We start from the raw sequence: 24,288 nt of genomic DNA on the forward strand, positions 1-24,288 counted from the left end.
TTCCTGATATGGACACCTAAGGTGGGCGATATCAGGCTAATTCAATTGTTTGGCCCTAGGGATATTTATGATTCTCTTCAAAGCCTCTAGGGATTTTTAGTCCTGTTCAATTGACATCTGGCTGATGGGTTGGCCTATCTAAGGGTTCCATAAATGGGCTGAGTTTTTATCAGCCTGTGTATGGCCACCTTTAGAATCTCTTTAACTTCACTATTTCTGCAAAGGACCAGCTTTGCAGAACATAAGGAGTTAAGATAGCCCAGTTAAAATAAAACCCATACTTCAAAATTCCAAAATTCAATTTTGTTTTACAGTGATTTCTCCAATGCCTTTTTTTGTGTGTCAAATATGAACTATGTCATAATGTTATTATTTCTTTAATGCAGATGTGTTTCCTACTTTTTAAATTGTCAAACACTATGGGTGCCATATTATTTATTAAAAAAGGGAAAATGTACATTACTAAACAAAAACTTGACTGCCTGAAACTGTAGTCCTTACTTCAGCATTAAACAAATTCATTACATTGTAAAACATTATTAAACATTGGATATTGTAAGAATATTTCATAAGTATTATACTTACATAAGGATACTGAGAAATGCACTTAATATAATATTATTGGAATAAGAAAAAGTATTCTTGTTTATGACACTCTTTGGAAATAATATTTAAGGAATAACATGCCCCTTTGTATTTCTTTTAGATAATGTTCACTTGAACAGATAAAAAGCATTGCTTCTACCCCACATCATGAATGCTCCTGTTCGTAAATACCTGCCTGATTAGCTAGAGAATCAAGAAAGCATTACTTACGGTCTATTTGATCTGCAAAAACTTCTCCATAGATCATCCAGTAGGGCATGTAAAAAATATTCTTTGCTAGGTTCCATGAGGGCTCCTCGCTAGGGAAAAGGATAGCTTGCCTTGCCACGCCGAAACTCATCAGAACCACTAACATGATGATGACAAAATACATCATATCTATCATCTATAATGGCATTAAATAGAGAAGAAAAAGATCAGAAAAGCAAGGTTAAGTGGTGACTGAAATCATATTATAATAATAAAACTGAAGCAAGGATTTCCTTTTTAACTTCTATACCCAGGGTCGGACTGGGCCGCAGGGACACGGGGAAAAAACTCGGTGGGCCCTGACAGGCCAAGGCCTGATGCCTGTTGGCGTTCCCCCAGCCGCCAGTGTCCTCCCCTGATGCGTTTCACTTATGCACGCTTAGGGGAGGATGTCGGGAGGGGGCCCCTAGGGGGTGCGGCGGGGGGTGGAGCATGGCTGGGGCACCTTGGGGGGTGTGGGGCCCCTGGGACAGTAGCTCCGGTGGGCCCTGCACCCCCCAGTCAACCCTGTCTATACCTGAGAAAATGTATGGCAGTAGTGGTGGGCATATTCATGAGAACTATTTGCCAAGTAGTAAATTGGCTTGGAGATGTGGCCATGCCCGCCCAGCTGCACAGTTATGATGCTTTGTTTTCTTCAAAGGAAAAACAAAATACATGCTCTGGGCTGCTGTCAGTTACATGAGCTTTAGGACTGATTCACAATAAACAGTATATATACACAATAAAATATTCAAACTACACGGCATATTAGTAATTAAGATTTACATTACCTGGCAACTTAGAAACCACTATACTGTGCATCAGAATTGATTTAAAGGAAAACTAAACCCAAAAAACAAATATGGCTAGAAATGCAGCATTTTGATACTAAAATTAATACACCAGCCTAAAGTTTCAGAATCTCTAGAACAATGTAGTAATGATTTCCACCTTCAAATTTGTGCACAAGGGAACACCATCTTGGATTTTGTTAGGAGTCTCAGTGACATACACATGCTCAGTGTGTTCTGGGCAGCTGTGGAGGACTTACAGTATAAAAAAATGTGGAATTCCTGTGTACAACTTTGAAGGTATGGGTAATTATTTACACAAGACCTTGAACCTGGACCATGTTATGTGGGAGAAATAAGTAGCAATTGAATTGGAAACAAAACTGTTGGCACTTAAACAAATGCACTGCATGCCCTGGCCAAACCAGAAATGATCAGCTGACAAGGTACAGTAGTGCAACTATATTGACCTATGAGGCATGAAATCCATTTTCAAAAAAACTTTTTTAATGACTGAAGACAAATGCATAATTTGTGAAAGACCACATATCATTGAACAACCACATTTTACCCATAAAGGTATTCAGAGATGAAAAGCAAAATCTTCAGTATTGACACAGATAAGCATTTGGCAGCATGCATTTATAATACATGCCAAGAAATGCTGCCTAGCAATCACAAGTGACCACTGCTTACCAATGATGTGCTCAGCATGCCATGGGCTAAGCTAAATGCAAATAGAATATAAAACAATATGACTGCTTGAATCTACTTATAGCTTACTTTTCAAAGTACCCAGAGGTTCTCTAACCAATAAATTCATAGCAAGGCTAAAGGCTATCTATGTAATTTGTACAACATAACAGCACTTATTTCTGATCCAAGAGAAATTGGGTAACAAAGTGCTTCCACTTTGTTACCCAATTTCTCTTGGATCAGAAATAAGTGCTGTTATGTTGTACAACTTACATATATAGCCTTTAGCCTTGCTATTCAATACATTTGATCTAATAATATTATATTATCACGCATGTTTATTTATTTGTTTTACTGATGGCGTTTTTAACTCTGTGTTGTTCTGTTAAGTATTCACTCTTACAGCATCCATTTTTACCATTCTTAGTATTTGTCCCTAGAAGAGGTTTCAAAACTACTGGTGAACTATTATGTGAAACGCGAGAAAGAGCACTGTCCGTGGAGGTACGGATGCATTCCCTCTTTGTGGCACTTAGGTTCTAACCAAAACCTTCAATCACATATTACCATTTCCTGAATAGAGATGTTAAACAGCTAAACTGCCTCAGATGTTTTTCAGAAAGGTGCTTCTTTAGCCTGCTCTGATGAATTATGTGCTGCTGTACATACTGATGCAGCGTAACCCTGGAATTCAGTCAATAGCTGCAAATAAAACCAATTAGATACTAATGCTGTCTCTTAGGCTGTATTTTTCAGTTGAGCAAAATAGACACTGTGAGCACTGATGTCCTTCATTAAAAGTGTTTGTAACTAAACATACTTCCCACACTTGCTCATTTTGTGTATTTGTGGCAAGCACCATTACACCAGACTGCTGACACAGGGGAACCTTGGAGATACCAGGTGATTCCAGGATTCCCACTGCTGGCTGCATCAATAGGCACAGCAGACTTGCACCAAAAGAAACATACACAGATGTCCCCCTAAGTCTAATGTAATCAGAGATTTCAGCTGAATCTGAAATTTTCAGCATCCAGTTTGTCAAATCTGCATTCAAAATTGCACAGTTATTGACACATCTGATGGAATATCATCAGACTTAACTCACCCTTGTGGGAAAAAGCTACTTTCTGTGCAAATTGTGGTCGAAATTGCACTTTGAACACTGCCCTTTTGTGTTTTTAAATGAGACATTTTGTCTTCCAAGATTTGAACTTTTGTAGAAGAACATTCTGAATATCTGACCATGCTAAGAGGTGACCAGAACTCCTGTGTGGTAAGGGTTTGTACAGTGTGAGATGGGCTTGTGCTGAGCTAATAGTTCCCCCCATTTCCATGGGAGTGCCATTGCCATTTTCTTCTTTTTTTATAGAGAAAACATTATGAACCTCTGTAAATCTTCTTACAATATTTGTATTTTCCAGAATATTAATCAAATTTGCTCAGCTCAAGTGTTGTTTGTGTTTTCATCACAATTTAGTATTATGTTCTTGGACTAAGTTTGAATAAAACCACAAGATAATAAAACTTCACATCTGGAAAAAGCTGCCAATATGACTAACTTAGCAAAATAGCTTGTAGCAGATGTAAGTCTGAATAAATGGAAAGTAATAATAGAAAACAAACTTGAATCTGCCATAACAATGCCAAAATTCATATTTGTCAAATGAGGAAAAGGTGCGGTGGTATAAGCACGTAATAATTAAGCTAAGTAAGTATCTGGTTACAGAGCTGAAGGGCTGGCCTATGCTTTTCATGCAACACATGCACGCTTGTTGGATTAAGTAATGTGGGGCCTAACCATGAGCACGAGTACTAAGTTTTGCTGCCCTGCCTTTTGAAAGTGAAAGAATACAGTAAAGAAATAAGGAATGGGCATTGTTTGGGCAAACTGGGCCTGCTCCGTATTCATGCTAGGCCACTTCTGTTGCACCAATAAGCACAACAGAGCAAACAGTAGTTAGTGCATTGAATGCTATTGCTAATTAGCCCTCTGTACAGGAAGCAACAAAGACTTTGTGTATAGGAACTGATAAACAAGGCAAGTGCCCCCCTAAATCTTCATCTTTCAAATGGACATCCTTAAATGCAATGGTTTATACATCATTTTTCTGGTTAGGAAGATATTAGGGCAATATCAGGCAAAGAAAGAAAAGGAAGACCTTCCAGGCGATGCTTTGCTAAACTTTAAGGAGCGTGCATTCTAGAAAGATTTAAAGTAGATGAGGAAAGGTCCTAAAAGAATGATGTATCCTGGTCATCAAGAGTAGAGTTTTAAAAGCTTACAGGATGTTATATTGATTTTCAAACAGCATATTGGACTACATATGCTTAAACACAATAAGCTATGATGAACAACTAACTGATGGTGCGCAGACAGATGATGAGCAGAAAGCACAATTGGTACCAGTAGAGTATGAGAGGGATTTAAATGTAAAAGGAATCCACCGGAGATGAATAGCACTACATGTTCCGGACCACATGGGTCCTTCCTCTGGTGCAGGAACCTACAGTTTTCTGGCTGCTCTTCTTAACAATTAGCTCATGAGAGCAGCTGGTGAGTTCTCTTACCTTTTTTACTCTCATCATTACTCTCAGATTTACTCTCATATTCATTTACTGTCAGGTTTTACCTTGCCACATAACATTGGTCAGCCAATCAGAGCTGGCCGAGCCCTATATAAACCCTTCTTTTGAACTTCCGGGCCTGAGCATTGGCCTCAGATAGCTTGAACACTGTGGCTTGTCCCTAGGTCTTGCTTCCCTAACATCTAATTAGCTTAAAGCAAAATACTTAACTAATGTACTACAAGTGTTTAGTTGGTAATTTTGCATCACCTTGCACTAAACATTGATACCTTGGATTTTTACCTCAGCAGTCCGAGGCTGAACTTGAAGCATCTTTTGCATGTATCACAAAGAGGCATTATCAACATGGTGGAATACTAGCTGCTGTTTCAATACAACCATATGGATTTGTAGGTGTGTAGCACTAAAATAATTGTATAGTTTGTCTTTAGCCTGTATTTTCAGTGGAAGGTGCTGTATTTGGTAATTTTTTTTCAGCTGCAGGGTGGGGCCCAACACAGCCTGTGAGTCAGGTTTCCTTCCTACATTTGGTCTCTTGATATTATTAATATTGACAGAAAACGGAAAAGCATCAGCACAAGTTAGTCTTATTGAATTTTCTCTCACTGATTACTATACAATGGTGTCTGCGTAGAGTTTGGAACTAGTATTTAAAAATAAAATTGCAAAGCAAGATTTATACATATATGTGCATCATATAATAAACAGAAGATTTCTCACCATTTTTCCGATCATCATAACATATGGTCCAAGGTATTTGTTTACACCAAAGATATCAAGCAAGCGAATATACCAGTAGATAATGTTCACACAATATATCACTCTCCCATAGCTGCTAAAGGGTTGCTCTTGCAAGCGGAGTACCATCCCAATAGAAAAGAGCAGGATGGAGACGAGGTCTGCTAAATTCCAGTATTCTTGCAGCCATACTTTAAACTTTTGTAACAGCTTTCCTGGCTCGGACATCAAGATCTGTATGAACACAAAGCAGTATTACATAAAGTACTTGGCCCAAGCTCCCTTGCAAACCAAACATGCCGTAATTCTGTTTTTTCCATGCTGTAATTTAGCAATCCTAAAATGAACTTCACAAATCAAAAAGCCACTTTTGTCATCTTATATTAATAAACAAGGGATGTTTTACACCATATTGTAATATGGGCCCAAAATAAGCACTCCCTTTATGGTGTAAGAACTGTCATTACAAGTACATGTATGGGATCTGTTATCCAGAATGCTTGGGACCTGGGGTCTTCTGGATAAGGGAACTTTCCGTAGTTTGGATCTCCATGCTTTACGTCTACTCAAAATTCATTTAAACATCATTAAATACACCCAATAGGATTGTTTTCCATCCAATAAGGATTAATTAAATGTAAGTTGGGATCAAGTACAAGGTGCTGTTTTATTATTACAGAGAAAAAGGAAATAATTTCTAAAAATTGGAATCATTTGTTACAATGGAATCTATGGGAGATGGCCCTTCCGTAATTCAGAACTTTCTGAATAACTGGTTTCTGGATAACTGATCCTATACCTGTACAGTTATGAGACCAGTTGTCCAGAATGCTTGGGACTTAGGGCTTTCCAGATAAGGATTACATTCTACTAAAAAATCATTTAAACATTAAATAAAAACAACTGGATTGTTTTGCCTTCAACAAAGATTAATTATAGCCCAATTATAAATATAGTTGGGATCAAGTACAAGACACTGTTTTATTATTACAGACAAAAAGAAAAACAATTAAAAAATGAAATTATTTGATTCAAATTGAGCCTATGAGAGATGGCTTTCATGTAATTCAGAGCTTTCTGTATAATAGGTTTCTGGATAATGGATTCCATATCTGTACTGAGCTTTGGCGCTGCTGCTGCATGCTGCCCATAAGGTTCAAGTGCCTAATTTCTACAGCTCCAGAAGTCACTGAAGGCATCAACAATTATTCTGATGGGTCTAATCAAGTGCTTTACTTCTTAAACATTTCTCCACCCAATGTAAAAAAGTAAGAAGTTACTCAGTATATATATATGTAATACAACATAGAGACAACCCCCCCCTCTAAGACTGGCATATCAAGTCTTGGCCATAGCAGGGCCCTAGCATGTGTCTCAGAGGGGTGAGATTTCAATTTACACTGGTCAGACATACACCTGATACAGATATTCCCTCTGTGTGTTGAATTAATATATAACTAGCACACAGTAATGACATCAGCCCTGACAAGGCAGACCTTCCAGGATAAATGTAACTTTATCTGCCCAACAAGGGAGGTGTTGATTTTAAAGCATGGCCAGCATTCAGGACTCTGAAACAGAGAAATGTACATCTTCTTTTATTCCTTACTGTCAGACAAAGACAGTTTGTCCTCAGTATGATTATTTAACCTCATTTTACATCAGTAAATTATTTAAAAATGATAGCTATTGTATTATCTGTAGATATAAGAGGCCAGGCTCTAGCAAGAGATGCTTACTTTGCATTATTCCACCCTCACTTCAATATTTGAAACTTTAGCTCAGGAATTCGCATCAATATTATTCTGTTACAATATCTGCTAGACAGGAATGCTAGAATTAGATGTTTCTATATTTAGTGTCATTCTCAAAATTCATTTTTAGAAATTGCAGAATCATCAGTCATTCATTTTCACTGTAAAATAATAATGTAATAATGTGTTTTTTTTCAATATTCCCAGACAAGCATTAAAAGAATTGTGGATTGAGATCCACATAATGTACTATAGATAATGTTCTGTGCTTTTATTACTGCTCTCTGAATATCCAGTGAAATATATACAAACCCTAGATATGTGACTACAGGTAATATGTACTAACAGATTTTCATTATTAATTTGGTTGACTGACATTATTTGTTTGCGCCAGTCAAATAACACACAATAGTACAGATAAAATTGCAAAAGAGTAACTTTTTGCAGTGGTAAAATATTGTATTTGCAGTATTAGATGCTCACCAAAAACCAAAGCACATACAACCTTTTTATTTTTAATATTACAGTGTCCTCTAGTGGCTACTGTGGTTCTTTTCTTTAAATCTCTGACTACTATATATTTTTCATAGAAGAGTTCTGCAGCAGTAGGAAAGTGCTCTTGTCTTTTGCTGTATACTGAATATGGATGGAGCACACATTTGGGTGCCTTATATAGTGTAATTCTATAATATATAAAGTAATTATATAATAATGATGTAATAAAAATCATTATATAAAGTGAGCTTTATAACTGGTATAATACAGAATTAACTTTGAGGACATGTTTCAGGACACAATAGGATCAGCCTGCTCTACAACAGGTTAGGTAGTAAACAGCTGGACCAATATTGCAATGATCCAACTGGTCAGTTTATGAAGATATATGCATTTTGCTTGAAATGGTGGAGTAACCTTTAACAACCATTCATGGGTCATAAACCAAATGGTTAATTGGTTGCTATGGGTTTCAACACCAGTGCAAAGTTGCACCTGTGTTTTTATATTCTATCTGGCTATTACAGCAAAATTCTATTAGTTATTAACAAGAGCATGTGTTTATGTTTAACTTATCTGCAGTTATTAGTTCAGATAGCTGGATGATAAAGTGTCCATACAACAGTTATTTTTGTATGGTTGGAACACTTTACATATACTCTGTTATATATGGATTCCATACCTGTAGTTTTAACTGCCTGCATCTTATTAACTTATGGTTATTTTGGTAATAATTGGTAATAAATGTTTGAATCAGTTTTACCTCACGCATTTTTTCTATTCCCAGAGTGAAAATATATGAGATGACAATCCATTCCTGCATTGATGGCCAGCGGTCCATTTTAACTAGAACAATGTAGTTGAACAACATGAGGTAGCCCATATAGGCCATCTGTGGAAAGACACACAAATAAAAATGATTAGACAAAACATTTAGGGGGTTATGTAATAAATGGCACTAAGTTTGCCCAGGAGCAGTAACCCATAGCAACCAATCAGCAGGCAGAACTTACTGGTCACTTTTTTAAAAGCAAACACCTTATTGGTTGATATGGTTTACTGCTACTGGGCAAACTTAGTACCTTTTATTACATATGGGGGTAAGTCAGACTGAATATAAATACAGAAAAAAATTCCTCTGTCCAGCTTAAAAAAGGCCTCCTTTGAAGATTTGTAGTATATTCAGTAATGCTGTATGAGAAACAAGGGATTAACACTTCAGAGTACAGATATTTTAGTAGCATCTTTGTACCTACTATATATATAGCATGTTTCCCAAGAGCTGCTTGCTTAAAGTGATACTGACATGAAAAAATAGTTTTCAAAAAATTAACGTACATTAATAGTTACCTATAGGTCATGTTGACCGTTTTTCATTAATAGGGCTGGTTTTGTAAGTAATTGTTACCTGAAGTCCCTAAACCTGACTGTTTTGCCAACCTGACTGCCCTTCTCAGCCTGTCAGTTATAGCTTCTAATGCTAACGGCCTACTGCTGCACAAATATGGCAGCCCCCTCATAGAGGAACATGGGGGATCACATGGGTAACGTAAAAGCATTGGGCAAATACTTTTATGACAAAATTATAAAGCTCATGCAAAGACAATACTATGATATATTTAAAAACAGTTTATTTTAAGGTGTTAGTATCTTTTTAAGCCGTAACATGAAATGTTTACAAATTTGTGCTCCCCCAGTCTTACTCCTCTTTTTGCTGTCTCTCTCAATTGCACATTAATATTTCTCTTCTGCTTCTTATCTAGCATAAATGACCTATATTCTATCCCTGTGAGTCTCTAATAAGGCTGAAATCCTAAATTTAGGCTTTTTCTGGTCCTGGGCTGTCAATCTGCTTTATAAGCAGCGGTAATAGTACTTTCAATGCTCCTAGCTAGCCTTTCGGAGTAAGAGAGAAAACAGGAAAGTATATTTTTGTTACTCTGAATTATACTAATTTATTTTTCAACACACATATTTCCTAATTTGTATTTATAACATCCCAACATTGTTCTGTAGCTAATTTCCACACATAGAATGTTTAAAGGTTAAATTTGTCACAGACTTTACTTAGAGAAATGCGCAATGTGAGATCTAAGGAATAAGCTCAAAAGGAAGAAAATGTATAATATACATAATACTGAAATGCTTGGGACCAGGGTTTTTTTTCGCATAAGGGATCTTACTATAATTCGGATTTTAATACCCTAAAGTCTTCTAAAAATAATTTAAACTTTAAATAAACCCAATAGGATTGTTTTGTCACCAAGATTCATGAGCCCATAGAACTCCTATACCTATAGTAAGTTTCCATACCTTTATATATTTTTCTGACCCCTTTAAGATGTTGGTACATGTGTATAGATAGACAAGCAGAGAAACAGAAAACTTACTGTGAAGAACCAGAATTTAACAATTGGTGCATTGTAAAACTCATAGATCTTTCTACCAATAGGAATTAATCGATGACGTGGGTGCTCATCTTCATCCTTTTTCCTTGATGAATCTCCATTGCCTCTTGCCAGCATTGCCTATTTAAAAGCAAAAATAAAGTTTGTTAATAGTCAGCTTAGAATTGTGCATTAACGTCACGTACCTTGTGTTAAAGGGGTGGTTCACCTTTAATTTAACTTTTAGTATGTTATAGAATGGCCAATTATTGCAACTTTTCAGTCGGTCTTAATTTTTTTATTTGTTACAGTTTTTGAATTGTCTTTTTCTTCTGACTCTTTCCAGCTTTTAAACGGGGCTCACTGACCCCAACAGCCAAAATTGATTGCTCTGGAAGGCTGCAATTTTATTGTTACTTTTAAATACTTATCTTTCTATTTAGCACCTCTCCTATTCATTTTCCAGTTTCTTATTCAAACCACTGTCTGATTGCTATGGTAATTTGAACCCTAGCAACCAGGTAGCTGCTGAAATTCCAAAATGGAGAGGAGTCAAACAAAAATGTAAATAATTAAAAACCACCGAAAATAAAAAGTGAAGGCCAATTGCCCTCTGGCAGGGATTGGTAATATGTAAAGCTTTATGGCAATCATGATAGACACAGTGCTAGCTCAACTAGTGTAGTGAGGTGCATTGTACTAAAATATGAATAATAAGATTAATTTAATAAAGTTTTGTACAGTTTGTATGCATTTAAAGTAGAGGATTGGGATGTTAAAGTACTGGACACACTGCATATCTCTGGACTATACTCATTCACACATAAGAATGGAATTTTTACATGTGGTAGCCTTTTAGATATGCACAATTATTTTTAGGTTTGCTGATCTATTGGGCAACTATTTGCATTTCAAGGATGCATACTACTTCCAGTTAAGGGCAGTGACAGACGGGGAGATTAGTCGCGGGCAACTAATCTCCCTGAAATGCCATCCCACCAGCTAGAATGTAAATCGCCGGTGGGATAGCATACGCGGTGCGGCGAATTGCCGAAATCGCCGAAGTTGCCTTGAGAGGTGTTGAATGAGGTCCAGTGGTGCCCCACTCCTTCATGCTTTGGTTTTGGAGACCTCATCCCCATAAAATCTACAAACAGGGAAGGATTAGCCTTGATTAGACCAATAATATGATCAGGAGACATTTTTCTAGAAAAATCCAACCAAGCAGAGAAAGACTAGAGGTAAATAGTTAGGATCACAATATGGAATTTACCTTGGCATGGTATGGAGGCTTTGTAGTGTTCTGGTCTTAAACTTGGTAATACAATAACAAGTTTTTTGAAAATGGATGCACTTGCAGAGAATGAATTACTAATGAAACATACTTTATTTATACTTTTATTGACCTTAGAATGCACTCACATTCTGTGTTGAATTTTTGGCTGAAGGAGCAATTCATCTGTGGTCTGGTGGCAATAGAAGAATCACAGCCAGACCATGGATGCAAGTGTTTTTTAAATGAGCACTAAGGGGCATGCTTCAGTGATGTCTGGAGTCTCTTATGTCTGGATCACTTATGTCTGGAGTCTCTACTATGGGACAAAATAGGCATTATGTACTAAAAGGGGCACTTTCACAATATAGATGTTGTTTTGTAGTGTAGGAGTTGTAACTTTTCCACATAGTAATTCTACAGGAAGCCTATACATGTGCATGTATTACTATTTACATAAAAATAGTAAGACTATATAAAATTGGTATATTTCAGTATGTAAAGACAGTAATAATCATTATGACATGAAATAAGTTGTAATGTTTGAAATTTTGACCATGTGCTTGGATATGGGAGAACAAATAAAGATGCAAAAAGGATGGAAAAGCACAAAAGAATCAGGATCCATTTAGGAAATGTGAAAAGAAAAAAAAAATACCCATCCTGCTCACCCTTTGTATATGACCTTGGGTCAAGTACTTACACCATCTAATTTTGTCCTGAAGTCCACCATTCTGTCTTGAAAAGTTTCCTCTGGTGGGCGACTCCACACCCTCACCACTCCCTGTATAAAAAAGTGTTGTTTTAACTGCCCATCCCTTCTTATGTTTGTGTTATATCACATTTTGAATATATATATAACTGTTTCCTCACTAGCATATATGATATTAAAGGTAAATAGTTGTTTAGCAAAGCACCATCTGCTTTGGTGCCTTCTAGAAAACTGCCCAGGCATACTGCACCAAGAAGAATGCCTTTTTGCAGTTTTGGCAATAGAAACTCTTACTAAGGCAATTCATTCCATATTGTTGACTTTTTGTCTTATATCACAATCGCAAAGGTCAGTCCATTGGTGTCCTTAGAACATTTGTGCTTAGTGCAGTGTGCTGGTGATTTAACACATTACGCCAGATTCAATTCAGTGAAAATTTTTTTTATCACATGTAAACTCGATTCAATATGAGATACAGTACGATTCAATCCAGAAAGACTTCTCACGTCTATCATGTGAAAACTCTATTGAACTCTATGGGGAAAAACTGTCACTGAATTAGGAGAAAAGTTTTTTCTCCTCAAATTGAATCTCATCTATAAGTTTTCACATGATAAACCACAAGATAACGTTTTCTCACTGAATCAAATCTGGCCCTTTGCTTCAAGTGATAAGAAGTTATAAGAAATCTTTGAGTTATTTAAAGGCAAACTAACTTTTAGCTTTTTCTTTATTTCTAGGTCTAGTTGCAATGCACTGTGTGAAGGGGAATGATTAAAGACACAAACACCAATGGAGTCAATATTAAATGTGTACAAGACAATTTAAGTGAATCGTATTACCTACTTAACTTTAAAGTGATAAGGAAAAACGTGAAGGACTGAGCAGGATGGTTGAGTGTTCATGGGATGTAACAAATAAGGAAAGGTGACCAAACAGTACATAAAACTGAAATATTTAGTTGGTGCTATGAACAGAATTATATTTATAGAATTATATCTTCAATACTGCTAGGGACATCTAGCATTAAGAATAAAACACTTAATGCTTCCAGAAACTACTTTTATGAAGAGCCAAGAAGCAACTTTAGTATTTAATTGGTTGTGGAGCTTCACTCTATTAAGCTTCCCACTGATGGGGTGGACTGCAGCAGTCTGTGTATGTGGTTGTTGGAGGAAAAGACTGATGCCCTGAGATCTGATTACAGTGGTCAGACACGTCCAGTCATTCTTCAGTAAGGCCAAAAGACTGGAGTCTGTCTGGTCAGTACCTTGCTCCTCAGTAATTAGCTGCTAATATTGTGTTCAGTTTACCAGATTTTATAACGGTTATAAAAACCTATTTTGCATGTAAAACTGTTGTTGACTGCATCCTCTGAACAGCAATCTCATAATAAATATCCCTCTACGAGCAGTTAAAGGCGGTGTACATGTACCGTAAGTTCCATGTCATCCTCTTCTTTTTCTTTTACTGTTTTGTCTGGTTCTTCCACTTCCTTCTCTTGTAAATCCATTTCATTAGCTTGGGACATATATGGCATCTCATCTTTATTTTTGAACTCCAAGCTGAGAATTGAGGGAGGAAGTAGAATGCCCAGAATTACCTAAAAAAAAATCAATAGAAATTGATGAGACTATGAATTATTAAATGACAATAATAAGTACAATCTACAAATACAACACATTGCACTTTATCACAGTGTTATTTCCACAGTGTTACTTCCACTGTTCCCTTAGCATATTGTTGCTACTCATGTAATCGAAGTGCACCTTGTGAGACTATTGCTGTTACTGATGCCACAATTTGTCTAATGAAAAAAATGGCAATGCTACTGGTCATACTACTTTGCACCCCAATTGGTAACTCACACACACGTTGCAGGGCATGCTAATTGTGGGTGTCTGCTAATGATATTCTGGGTAAATATGCTGCATTAGGGGTAAAATACATGGAGATATTTTCCCATAGTACTTTGTTAATAAATGAGCCCTTACATGTGGAAACAAATGCATTTTCTATCTGTCCCATGAGGCCCTTGGCTGCACTTAATTTATAAGAGTTACAAAAAAAAATATTTCCCAAAGGTTTCTTAAGCAAGGCAAAATAAAATAACACAGCTGTACTGACTTTTCTGTTCCAACATAGTCTGTACTGAGACATACTAAACTATAATTTCTTGTTAACCTTCACTGAACCAATTACTACCACTGATAATTGTATCTGACTCCACATTAGCAATAGTTCTCAGAGGTCATGCATCAGCACAAACCTTAAGGCTAGAATTTTTTCGCATCCGGAGTCTGCCCATCCACATATCCGTCAAAAGCATTTGGCTGCATGTGTGAGCAATGAAGTCTCGATGCTTGGCTGCTACTGCGAGCTGCAGGCATGTGGCATTGCTCCAGTTCTTAAGCTCATAGGTCAGCAATTTCATTGCCAGCTGTTCATCCTGCTTGTATGACTGGTCCAGTAACTCAACTGCCAGCTGCCCAAATTCCCTGAAACAAACCCCTTGTGATTATTAATTGAATTCACAATTGGTGTTGAATACAAACCTGAGTCTTTTTAGGTATGTACAATTTGACAATTCCTAGTCAATAACATCAATAACATCTAATTATTATATAAATAAGGGCCCTGCCATCAATTAGAAAGCAGAGTGTCCATTAAATAAGAATGCTTTCAATGGCTGCCATAGGGCTAAATGACACTTTCCATTACTATCGGAATGATAATCCTATTCCAATAGTGCACCCTAAAGAAAATGACTGACCATAGATGGTGCAAGCTAACTAGGCAACTAAAGCATAAAACTGTCAGTTGATAAAGTGCCAAGACAAGACTCAAACAGCATAAGGGGGTATTCCAACTTTTCTTAATTTATACTGCTTACAATAACCTAATGTCTAGATCAGTTAAAATTGTTAAGGAGGTCCATTACTCATGGTAAGATATTAACCATACACCTATATATAGAAATAATAGGAACAAAGTATACTAATTAATTGGACTTATTGCATGTTTTACCGCAGCAATGTTTATCAAATTAAATATATTTTAATAGAAATAGACATTTTTAGCATCATGCTATTTAAATATTTACTTCACATGGGTGTTTCCCTGAAACCTGGAGGTCCCGGAACAGTTTCAAAACCAGGCAGGATGTATGAGTTAGCTTTGAGTGAAGGCCAGATTCAGTGAATCATACAGCCTGCCTGTTCAGCTGCCCAAAAAGAAAAAAAACTTGTCAAGGAAGCAACCATACATGATATATATGCAGCTCCAAAACCAACTGAAAATTTTTTTTTTAATAAAAAGGCACAATTATAAATTATTTACACATAATCAGTATATGAAAGATGCCCCTTACACACACAAACTTCATTACCAACCTGGAGTTGTGGTTTAGCTCCTGTGAAATGTCATCGACCATGTCATTTTCAGAAGCTTCGTGTGCCATAGCTTTGCAAAGTTTACAGGCTACTAGGGCCTTTGCCATAGCTTCCTCTCCATGCTGCCAGAAGAACAAAGCCATCTTTTGGCGCTTCATTAGAACTGCCCATACCATTAGCTCATGGAAGGGAAAAGGGAAGTGATTAATTTCAGGGTCGTCCAAATCAATATCAATTTCCTCCTCTCTTTTCTTTGTAGTCTTCCTTCCACTTCGTATTGGGATATCATCCTATCACAGGAGAACAAACACATTGTAACTTGTTTAATAACATCTTCCCTTACAGGGTTGCACCACTGGCAATGGCTATATAAGAGATATATCTATTTGAAGTGATCATTTATCAACACTGGGAAAATGTTCAAGTGGGCATGGCAACCGATCAAATAAAAAGCTAACCAATCTAAAAAGCTAACTGCTGGTCGGTTGCTGGGTTACTGCCTGTGGGCAAATTTGCCCAGTTTTGATAAATAAGCCCTAGTTGTCTACCTCTTTTGACCTAATTGTGATTAAAGTTTATATTGATACATTTATATATGAATGACAGCTGAGATTTTTTAAATATATTTACAACAGGTATGGATGTTTTAATTTGAAAAAGGACCTTTATTACACAGCTTTTTATGCCTGGGTGACAGTTCCCCTATAACTCAGATCAAATACAAACTACTGGGAATCCTTCAGAATTTTCCAGTTTGAAATTGAGTAAATCTGCCCCATGCTGCTTGCATTTTTTTACTCTGTTTTTGGCCTGTTGTTGGTACATAATTGTGGCAATACAAGTGACATTATTATGTATGATTGCTTTAGTTTGATCCATGTTCCTATAAATGTATCTCTTGTAAGCCTTGCTCTCTGCGAGGAAAATACAATATCACTACACATTCGTATTCTCGCACAACAGTTATTTATTGCAGTTATTTTCTTGGTCCATGTTTTTATTGGAATTTTTCACCAAAGATTTATGATCCACTTATACTTATATTGCCAACATTCGGTGCTCTAAAAATCGACAACTCACACATACAGTATGCTAATTCTGATTTAAGCCTATAGAGATATATCAACCCAGTCTACATTCTGTGCCCTCATTTTTTTGTCTTTTTTTTTGTGTTTTACTCATGGCATTTTTCATAAAAATAAAGTGGTTATGTCCTTGAAATTAAACACAGGATAGGAATTTATTGTTTTGCTCATTTTAATAACAGTCAAGGCTAAAAATTTCATTACATTCCTTGAGTCGCCTTTACTTTTGATCCTTCTTATTCTATGCTTCTCTAAGATTTTGAGAGCTTTTATGAAGTCCATGTCCCTGTCTCTAGATCAGAGCTTTATATTATGCTCTGTGTTAAATATTGTGTTCTTTCTTAGCTTCTACAGTGACAAGCCATTGATCAATGCTTATAAATCTTTTTCTTCCTTTCTCTCCTTTTAGCTGAAATTCACAGATGGGCAAACCCTGCAAAATGTCAAAGAATTCTATTCTGCGTTAAGCCAAAACATTCTTCATGATTTACAAGTTTTGGGACTGCTCCTTGAGACTTTTGAGTACCTAGTGAAGACCCTAGGCTTAATTACTCCCTCCATCTGTATATAACCTTGAAGATCTGATCCTGGCATTTTAAACCCTTAAGGCTAATATATTCACCAACATTCAACCACAGCTGAATTTAGGTATTGGGTCTTTTGAATGGAACAAATTCAGTGTTTGTTTTGAAAAACACAGGAATGTAGAGCTCAAAATTTTTTTTCCAATGTTCCAGTCACATATGGGTTGACCTCCTCTCACCTCCTCCTCTGACCCACCTCCCCTATTTGTGTTGGTCTGGTGTTCCTCTTTGACCTCAATGCTGTTTGCTAAGGCTTTGTGAGGTCTGACGTAGGGGCTTGCCCCGAAATGTTACATGGCTTGCACTTAATAAATGCACTGCGTTTACCCTGCTTATAATCGCCTTGCTGTGCCAGTGTTTATGTGCATATCAGTTAAGATTGAAGGGTGCCGATCCCTCAGTGGACACTGTGCACTGGGCGCAATATACTTTGGAAAGGGCCAGGGAGTGCTGGTGAGTTTTCCATTAAAGGAGAAGGAAAAGTAAAAACTAAGTAAGCTTTATCAAAAAGGTCTTTGTAAATACAGCCATAAGCACTCACAAAAACGCTGCACTGACTTCTCTGAAAAAAGATTAGTTGTGTCTGTAATTCCTGTGCCAGAGACATGCAGCTCTCTGTTCTCTGCTCTTTCCTGCTCTCCCCTCCCTCAAGAATGCTAAGAATGTGGATCTGAGCCAATCAGCAGGAAACTGACTCATAGTCTAACTATCTGAGCATGTTCACTTGGTCTGCATGTCTGTGCAGGAGTGAGGCATTATGGGAACTTTCTTTACACAGCTCAGCATTTTTTTCTTCCTGTTTGGCTTCAGATCTTCTGAACGGGAGAAATCTGGGGAGACTTAAGGGCACTATTGAGACAACTGAAGGTATGCCTGAAGCTTGAGATTAACTCTTTACTAGCCTTTCCTTCTCCTTTAATCTGTTAAGGCTAAAGACAAGGAATGCAAGAGTTTCAAAGCTTGTGGATGCCCAGACCGGGCCTTTTTCAAATAGCATTGAGGTTAAAGAGTAACACCAGGCCAACATACAGAAGGGAGCTTTGACAGCATGCGGACACCAAGACTGGGCCTTTTTCACGACAGCATGGATATCAAGCAGGAACACCGGACCAAAACACAGTGAGGAGGTGTATAGTAGGTGACATACTATGTTACCCATATGTGGCAAGGATATCAGAAAAAATAGGAGAATTCTCAGCAAGCATCTCCTTTTTGTTTTTTTCAAATAAAACACTGAGACAGAAGCTGGTCCACTGAAAAGACCCAACACCAAAGCACATAAAAAGTAATGTGGTATATGCTATACAATCTAGTGAGAAATTCAGGAGACTAAACAACCACTCAGAAAGCAAATGGCCCAACAAAGGAAAGCTAACTCCTGAGGACAAGACTAAGCATCCTATCTACCTCTAAAGGAAAAGGGACACTCCTCTAAGGACTGCAATGTGTATATTTTGGAGCAAATGGACAGATGGTTTGAAAGGGGTATCAAGGAGGCCATTTATGCCAATCTTGAACACAGCCAGCTTAAGCATTGCAATGGTTCTCTGGTCAGAAAATTGAATTAAAAGAGTAATCTGATGTGTCTTCAGTAAGTATTAAGCAGTGGAACACCACAATACCTTTTCCTTTCTCATAGCTAGTTTTTTCCTGACTGTAGATAGCTGGCAAAAATGATATTAGCAGTAAATGTCTAATATCTCAGAAATGAAAAAGAATTTACATTGCAAAAGTGCTTTGACAAGTGCTCTAAATATTATTTAGTTTTCATGGTTTATATATCCTTTAAGGGTTTAAAATGCCGCCAGGGAATTCCCTACCACTGAGTTGAACTAAAGAAGCTTACATGACTGGTGAAATGTTTTCAAGAATACTTTAGATTTATCTCTACTAGATCCTGTATGTTATAACCTGCATAAATAAATAAGGGGGGGGGGGGGTGAAGGTTTGCCAACCTTTGTTTCATATAGTCTTCTAGTTTTGGCCAGCTAGAGTTGGGCCTGATTTAGAGTTGGTAAGAGGAGGGTATCCTTTAACCTGGGTAAAGTCTTTTCCTGGCAGTTCAGTAATTGCCCAGATTGAGTCCTGATTCCTTAGTTTATAAAAGAGGAAGGCACAACATGTTCTCTCTTTTTGGTCCCCACTAGCTGGAGGAGGTAGTGACCAGGAACAGGTAGTTAGTAGAGCAGCCACATGCTCTAACAAGTAGGCCATTAAGGATAAGTTCCCTGTGGTGTCAGTACTGTCCATATAGGGACTTAAGCAGTCAGGCTCAGTAATAGATGGATTCCTGTTGTAATGTGCTACTGTGAGCTTCACTTAGTGCTGGGGATTGTTTCATCTAATCACTTCTACCTCTGGGTGTTGTGAACACTACAACTGTCCTTCTGAGAGTTATCATTTAGGAGATCAAGCCTCTGAAGCTTGTATACTGGCTTGATTTATGATTGTACCATCTAAAAAAAGCACCAACAAATTAACATCTGTTCAATAAAGAGTTATCAATTTAATTCAACAACCACTGGCACCCAAGTTAAGTAAAATTCTATGTTTCAAATTTAGGTTAACCCTATCTCCACCAGTACAGTGAGGGCCCACCTGAGTAAAAGACTCACATATAACAGGTGCTCTGCCAGGAGTTGCAAAGAGTTGTAATGGGGTAATTGGGTAGTTCAGAATGTAAGGTACCACATTTACTAAATAATATTAAATTTACTTTCATAATTTTATAGTCAGCAAGAATTTATCATCATTGTAGGCACTGATATTTGTAAAGTCTTGACCCACACACACACACAGAAGGCTTTGTTGTAGGCTTTATTCAACAAACGGTAAAGCTGCCAGCTTTGACCCACATGGCTGTATCAAAACCATAGTGACTATGATACTATCTATCTTACTGTAGAGGGTGCCCTCTAATGTCAGCAGTGTTTTATAGCATTAAACATTAACTTAACAAACATTTCATAAAAGGGCTGCTAGTAAACACTAAACTGACAACTTGATTCTTAGAAGAATGTTTACAAATGTATAAAAATGCTTGTTTCTGGTGTTATTGGAAGGGCACAGATTTTGGAAGCATATCAAAATTTCAACAATAGATAATCAAAGCATTTCATGGACAGTGCAGAAATTGCAAACACAAACAAAACAGCAGCAAAAGAACAGAAAAGCAGATTACTGTATAGCTTACATACCTCCATTCCTAGTAGTTTCAGGGCTTTTGGCTGGAAATAAAATAAAAAAGAATTTAGCCCTGACAAATATATATACAATATTTTAAGAGCTTTTTGAACTTTTTTGATCATTTGCCGCAGAAATATAGCCAAAACAAAACAATCATATAATTACCACTGTGATTACATTGTTAATGTGTGTTAGAGACAATTAACATGCAGTGTCGAAGTCTGGCAACATGTAACCTGAAAAATAAGGTGCCAGCACCGTAAATTCCTCAACCTGTAATTCTTAAGGGATTGAATATTGGATTATTGCACAGGCAAGTGATTCATTATATTGTGTTCTTGCTGTGGGAGTATACTTACTACTGTACATAGATTATACAGAGTTGGGAAGTACCTCCTCAGAAAGAAGCAGAAGGCTGCGGAGAGCAGAGTTCCCCCACTAAGCTCCCTGAGTACTTAGTGAATATTGTGTAATGTGGATTTAGTAACCGTTACAATAGTTAGTACTCAAGGTTTAGTAACTCACATCAATCAATTAGTATTTACTGATTACCTCTTTTAAAGTAAACATTTGATGGACTACTAGAAGCCAGAGATCACATTACCACCCCACCAGATATAAAATAATCTCACCAATTTACAACCGGTTATTGTATGGCTGTGCCATTTAGATGTTAACAGCTGTTTCTGTTCTAAAGTAAATAGATCCTCTTGAGTTTGTAAAAACATGCTGGCTAGTAAATGGTAATTTGGGCAAAGGCTGTGCTACAGACAAGTGCTGTAGATCAATACTGCATGTCACAATGTACACTAGTAAAAATGTTACATGGATTTGACACTTTACTGCATGTCTTTACACTTGAAAAATGTGCGGGCGACAAAATAAAAAGACGCGGGCGACCAAAAAAGATGCGTGCGACAAATTTTTCGCAAATTTGTTTTGCAAATTTGCTTGCCGTTTCTTGCGAAACGGGACAGATTCGCTCATCATTACTTGCAGGTGCTCCTGCAGAAACTAGGAGGCCCAAAAGCATGTGAGTGAAACCAGTTTCCTCAAGGAGCCAGTTTGACAGCTCTGTCTCTGGGTCCAAACTTGACTTGGAATAGGTAGATAGCAACGGCACTCAGGAGCTTATATGGGACTATGCCCTTAAAATACTTTATTGCGGAAAATGCATTTTCCTCAATAAAGTATTTGAAGGGCATAGTCCCGTATTAAGCTCCTGAGTGCCGTTGCTATCTACCTATTCGGAATCTGTGGGGAGGGTGCAGATCCCTCCGAGCACTGTGCACCGAGCGTTGAATGGTTATTGGAGAGCAGAGGGAGTGTGGGTGAAGGTTCATTTTGTATTCTCCAAACTTGACTTGGACAATGAGCCAGCACGGATCCATGCCAGAATACACATACTGCTACCTGAATGGAGACCACCCTAGAGGCACTTATCAAGAACCTAGAAAATAGTAAAATCATGTAATGTACTTTCTCAGACACTTCAACGTATCAAATTCTCTTTGGAAGCGCTTCAGTTTGTGCCTTCAAGTAATTTAATTTTCTAGTGGCAGGCTTCATCTTCTTAGCCCATGCAAGTTGCATTTGCTCGTTGTGGTTGAATCTTAAATGTGCCATCTTGTGGTGAGAATCCTATGTTCTATAGAGAATACATTAATAAAGGCTCTTTCAGTTTCCAGATGGGTGTATTTCTGCAGCAGTTCAGTAACTGGCCAGAGGGTGTCAAGATTTTCTAAGTTTATAGAAGGTGAAGCCATATGGACTTGGACTTATTTGCTGGAGGAGGTGTGCTGGAGGGCCTGAGATAGAGGTAGGTTTCAGTAGGAGTAGTAAGTGTTAGGAGGATTTGTAATAACTCACTCGAGAAGTGAGAGGCAGGGTCAAGGTAGTTAGTAGAGCAGCCAGAGGCTCCAACAAGGAGACCAGGAAGGGTTAATACCCTGCAGTAAAAAGCCTGGCAGTATAGGGGCCAGTATAGGGGTGTTAAGCTTATGGATAGAGATATCCTTGGAGTGTGGAACCACTGGGAGCTTCACCTAGTACTGGGGATTGTTTGACCAAGGCAGTGAGCACTACCACTGGGGTGTTGTGAACACTACAGGTGGATAAAGAGAATAACATCTGAGGGAAAAAAAATATGTGAAGTAACTGTTAAATGATCGATGCCTGTACCATCATATCAGCAACTACTAAAAGGTTGGGATGCTATTCTATCAGCAAAAAAAACCTAAAAATGATTTACATTTTTTTTTTAATTAGATCTAATAAGGATTAATTATATTTTGGTTTAAATCATGTACAAAGTACTGTTTTTTTATAAAAAAAAAAAATATATATATATAAAAATATATATTTTTTTTATATTTGAAATATTTGATTAAAATGGAGTCTATGGGAGATGGGCTTGCCTAATTCAGAGGTTTCTGGATAATGGGTTTTCAGATAATGAATCACATACCTGCACTAGTAAGCCAGATGTTTTCTAAAACCTGTAAACCAGGAAACAAGGCACAAGCACCTTCTGGGCAAGCTTGCTACTTCTCATGGAAAACTCTATTGATTTACCCTGCCTGTCAAATTGTTGGAGCCCTTAGACAGACCTGTGATTTATTGGAATCCTGCGATACTGGCATGCCCTTTTGCTTTAGAATTTGGGGACTCTGGTTGTCTACAAAAGTTTTATTGACTTATTGGTTCTTTTACCTCTCTGCTAATATTAACCCTGCTGTTATTAAATTAGCCCTTTCTTCCCAACTTTTGCATATCTATGTTGTTGTCTCTTTGTACAAGCCTTACAGTACCTACTTCTCCGGTTTTATCAATGGGAAATCCTAATTTGATGTCCAGGCAATCCTGGATTATTGTTTATCTAGGGGTAGATTTATTTATCTTTGCCCATTCCTATACTGGCAACCAACTGATAGAATCCAAGCGCATTTTTTTTTAGCAATAGATTGCTATTCAAAGATTGCTACATATTGTTCAGCCACTAGATGGCAGCCATAGTATAACACATATATATTTTTTATTTACCTAAAAAACAGAAAGGTAATGGAATTGTTTAGTGCTCTACTGATCTGCAGCATCTGAGCAAAATAGTATGTAGGAAGTAATACAATCCTAGTTATTCATTTCTTGACAGTTAATGCCATTGCATGTGTGTGTTATTATCTAGTTTTATTGTGGTCTACAGGCATAAGGGAGACATTCACTCCTAGTGGGATTGTAGAAATGTTTTGTAACTGATTCCATGCACCTACACGTCAGGAAATCAAGCAGGCAACATATTAAAGAAATACCGTAATAACAACAGGGTACATGTATAGTTCTTGAATATCACTTAAAAAGAAATTTTCTTCTTTCTGAATTCTTCAATATTGCAGACTGAATATATAAGAGTAGTCAGCTGTGTGTGTGTAACAAAGGGCTTTCTATTTAAAAAGGTTTTGAAAAAAATATTTCTCTCACCCTTTTTGGCCCAAACAAGTTGTGGTAAAGAGTGCGAAATCTTTTTCTGGTATAGTTGCAACGGTATGCTCCTCCCATCAGGTATTCAATAACAAGTCCGATATCAATCAGGCTTATTCTGTAATCTGGAGGGAGGTTTCCCTAAGGAAGAAACAAATTGTATTTAACATTAAGCGGCGATGTTGCTCAGCTTTACAAAATACAAACTATAAAACAACTAATCATACAAGTACAAAACTGACTTTAGAATGAATAGAAATGTATAGAAACAAATGAAACAAATACTGATATT

The 24,288-nt window shown here is 37.2% G+C and overlaps 1 protein-coding gene across 1 annotated transcript in view; it reads right to left on the minus strand.

Moving 5' to 3' along the window:
* trpm3 (transient receptor potential cation channel, subfamily M, member 3) overlaps positions 1–24,288 on the minus strand; it is a 167,794-nt gene that overhangs the window by 12,480 nt on the left and 131,026 nt on the right. Inside the window, exons 13-22 of the mRNA XM_012971723.2 lie at positions 23,997–24,137; positions 20,531–20,560; positions 15,665–15,954; positions 14,542–14,770; positions 13,708–13,875; positions 12,264–12,344; positions 10,291–10,428; positions 8,664–8,792; positions 5,634–5,885; positions 817–991 (exon numbers count right to left, since the gene is read on the minus strand). Coding sequence (XP_012827177.1) covers positions 817–991; positions 5,634–5,885; positions 8,664–8,792; positions 10,291–10,428; positions 12,264–12,344; positions 13,708–13,875; positions 14,542–14,770; positions 15,665–15,954; positions 20,531–20,560; positions 23,997–24,137 — 1,633 coding nt within the window. The remainder of the gene's footprint in view (positions 1–816; positions 992–5,633; positions 5,886–8,663; positions 8,793–10,290; positions 10,429–12,263; positions 12,345–13,707; positions 13,876–14,541; positions 14,771–15,664; positions 15,955–20,530; positions 20,561–23,996; positions 24,138–24,288) is intronic.

Source organism: Xenopus tropicalis, chromosome 1 (genome assembly GCF_000004195.4).
Source record: "Xenopus tropicalis strain Nigerian chromosome 1, UCB_Xtro_10.0, whole genome shotgun sequence".
Taxonomy (NCBI): Eukaryota; Metazoa; Chordata; class Amphibia; order Anura; family Pipidae; genus Xenopus; species Xenopus tropicalis.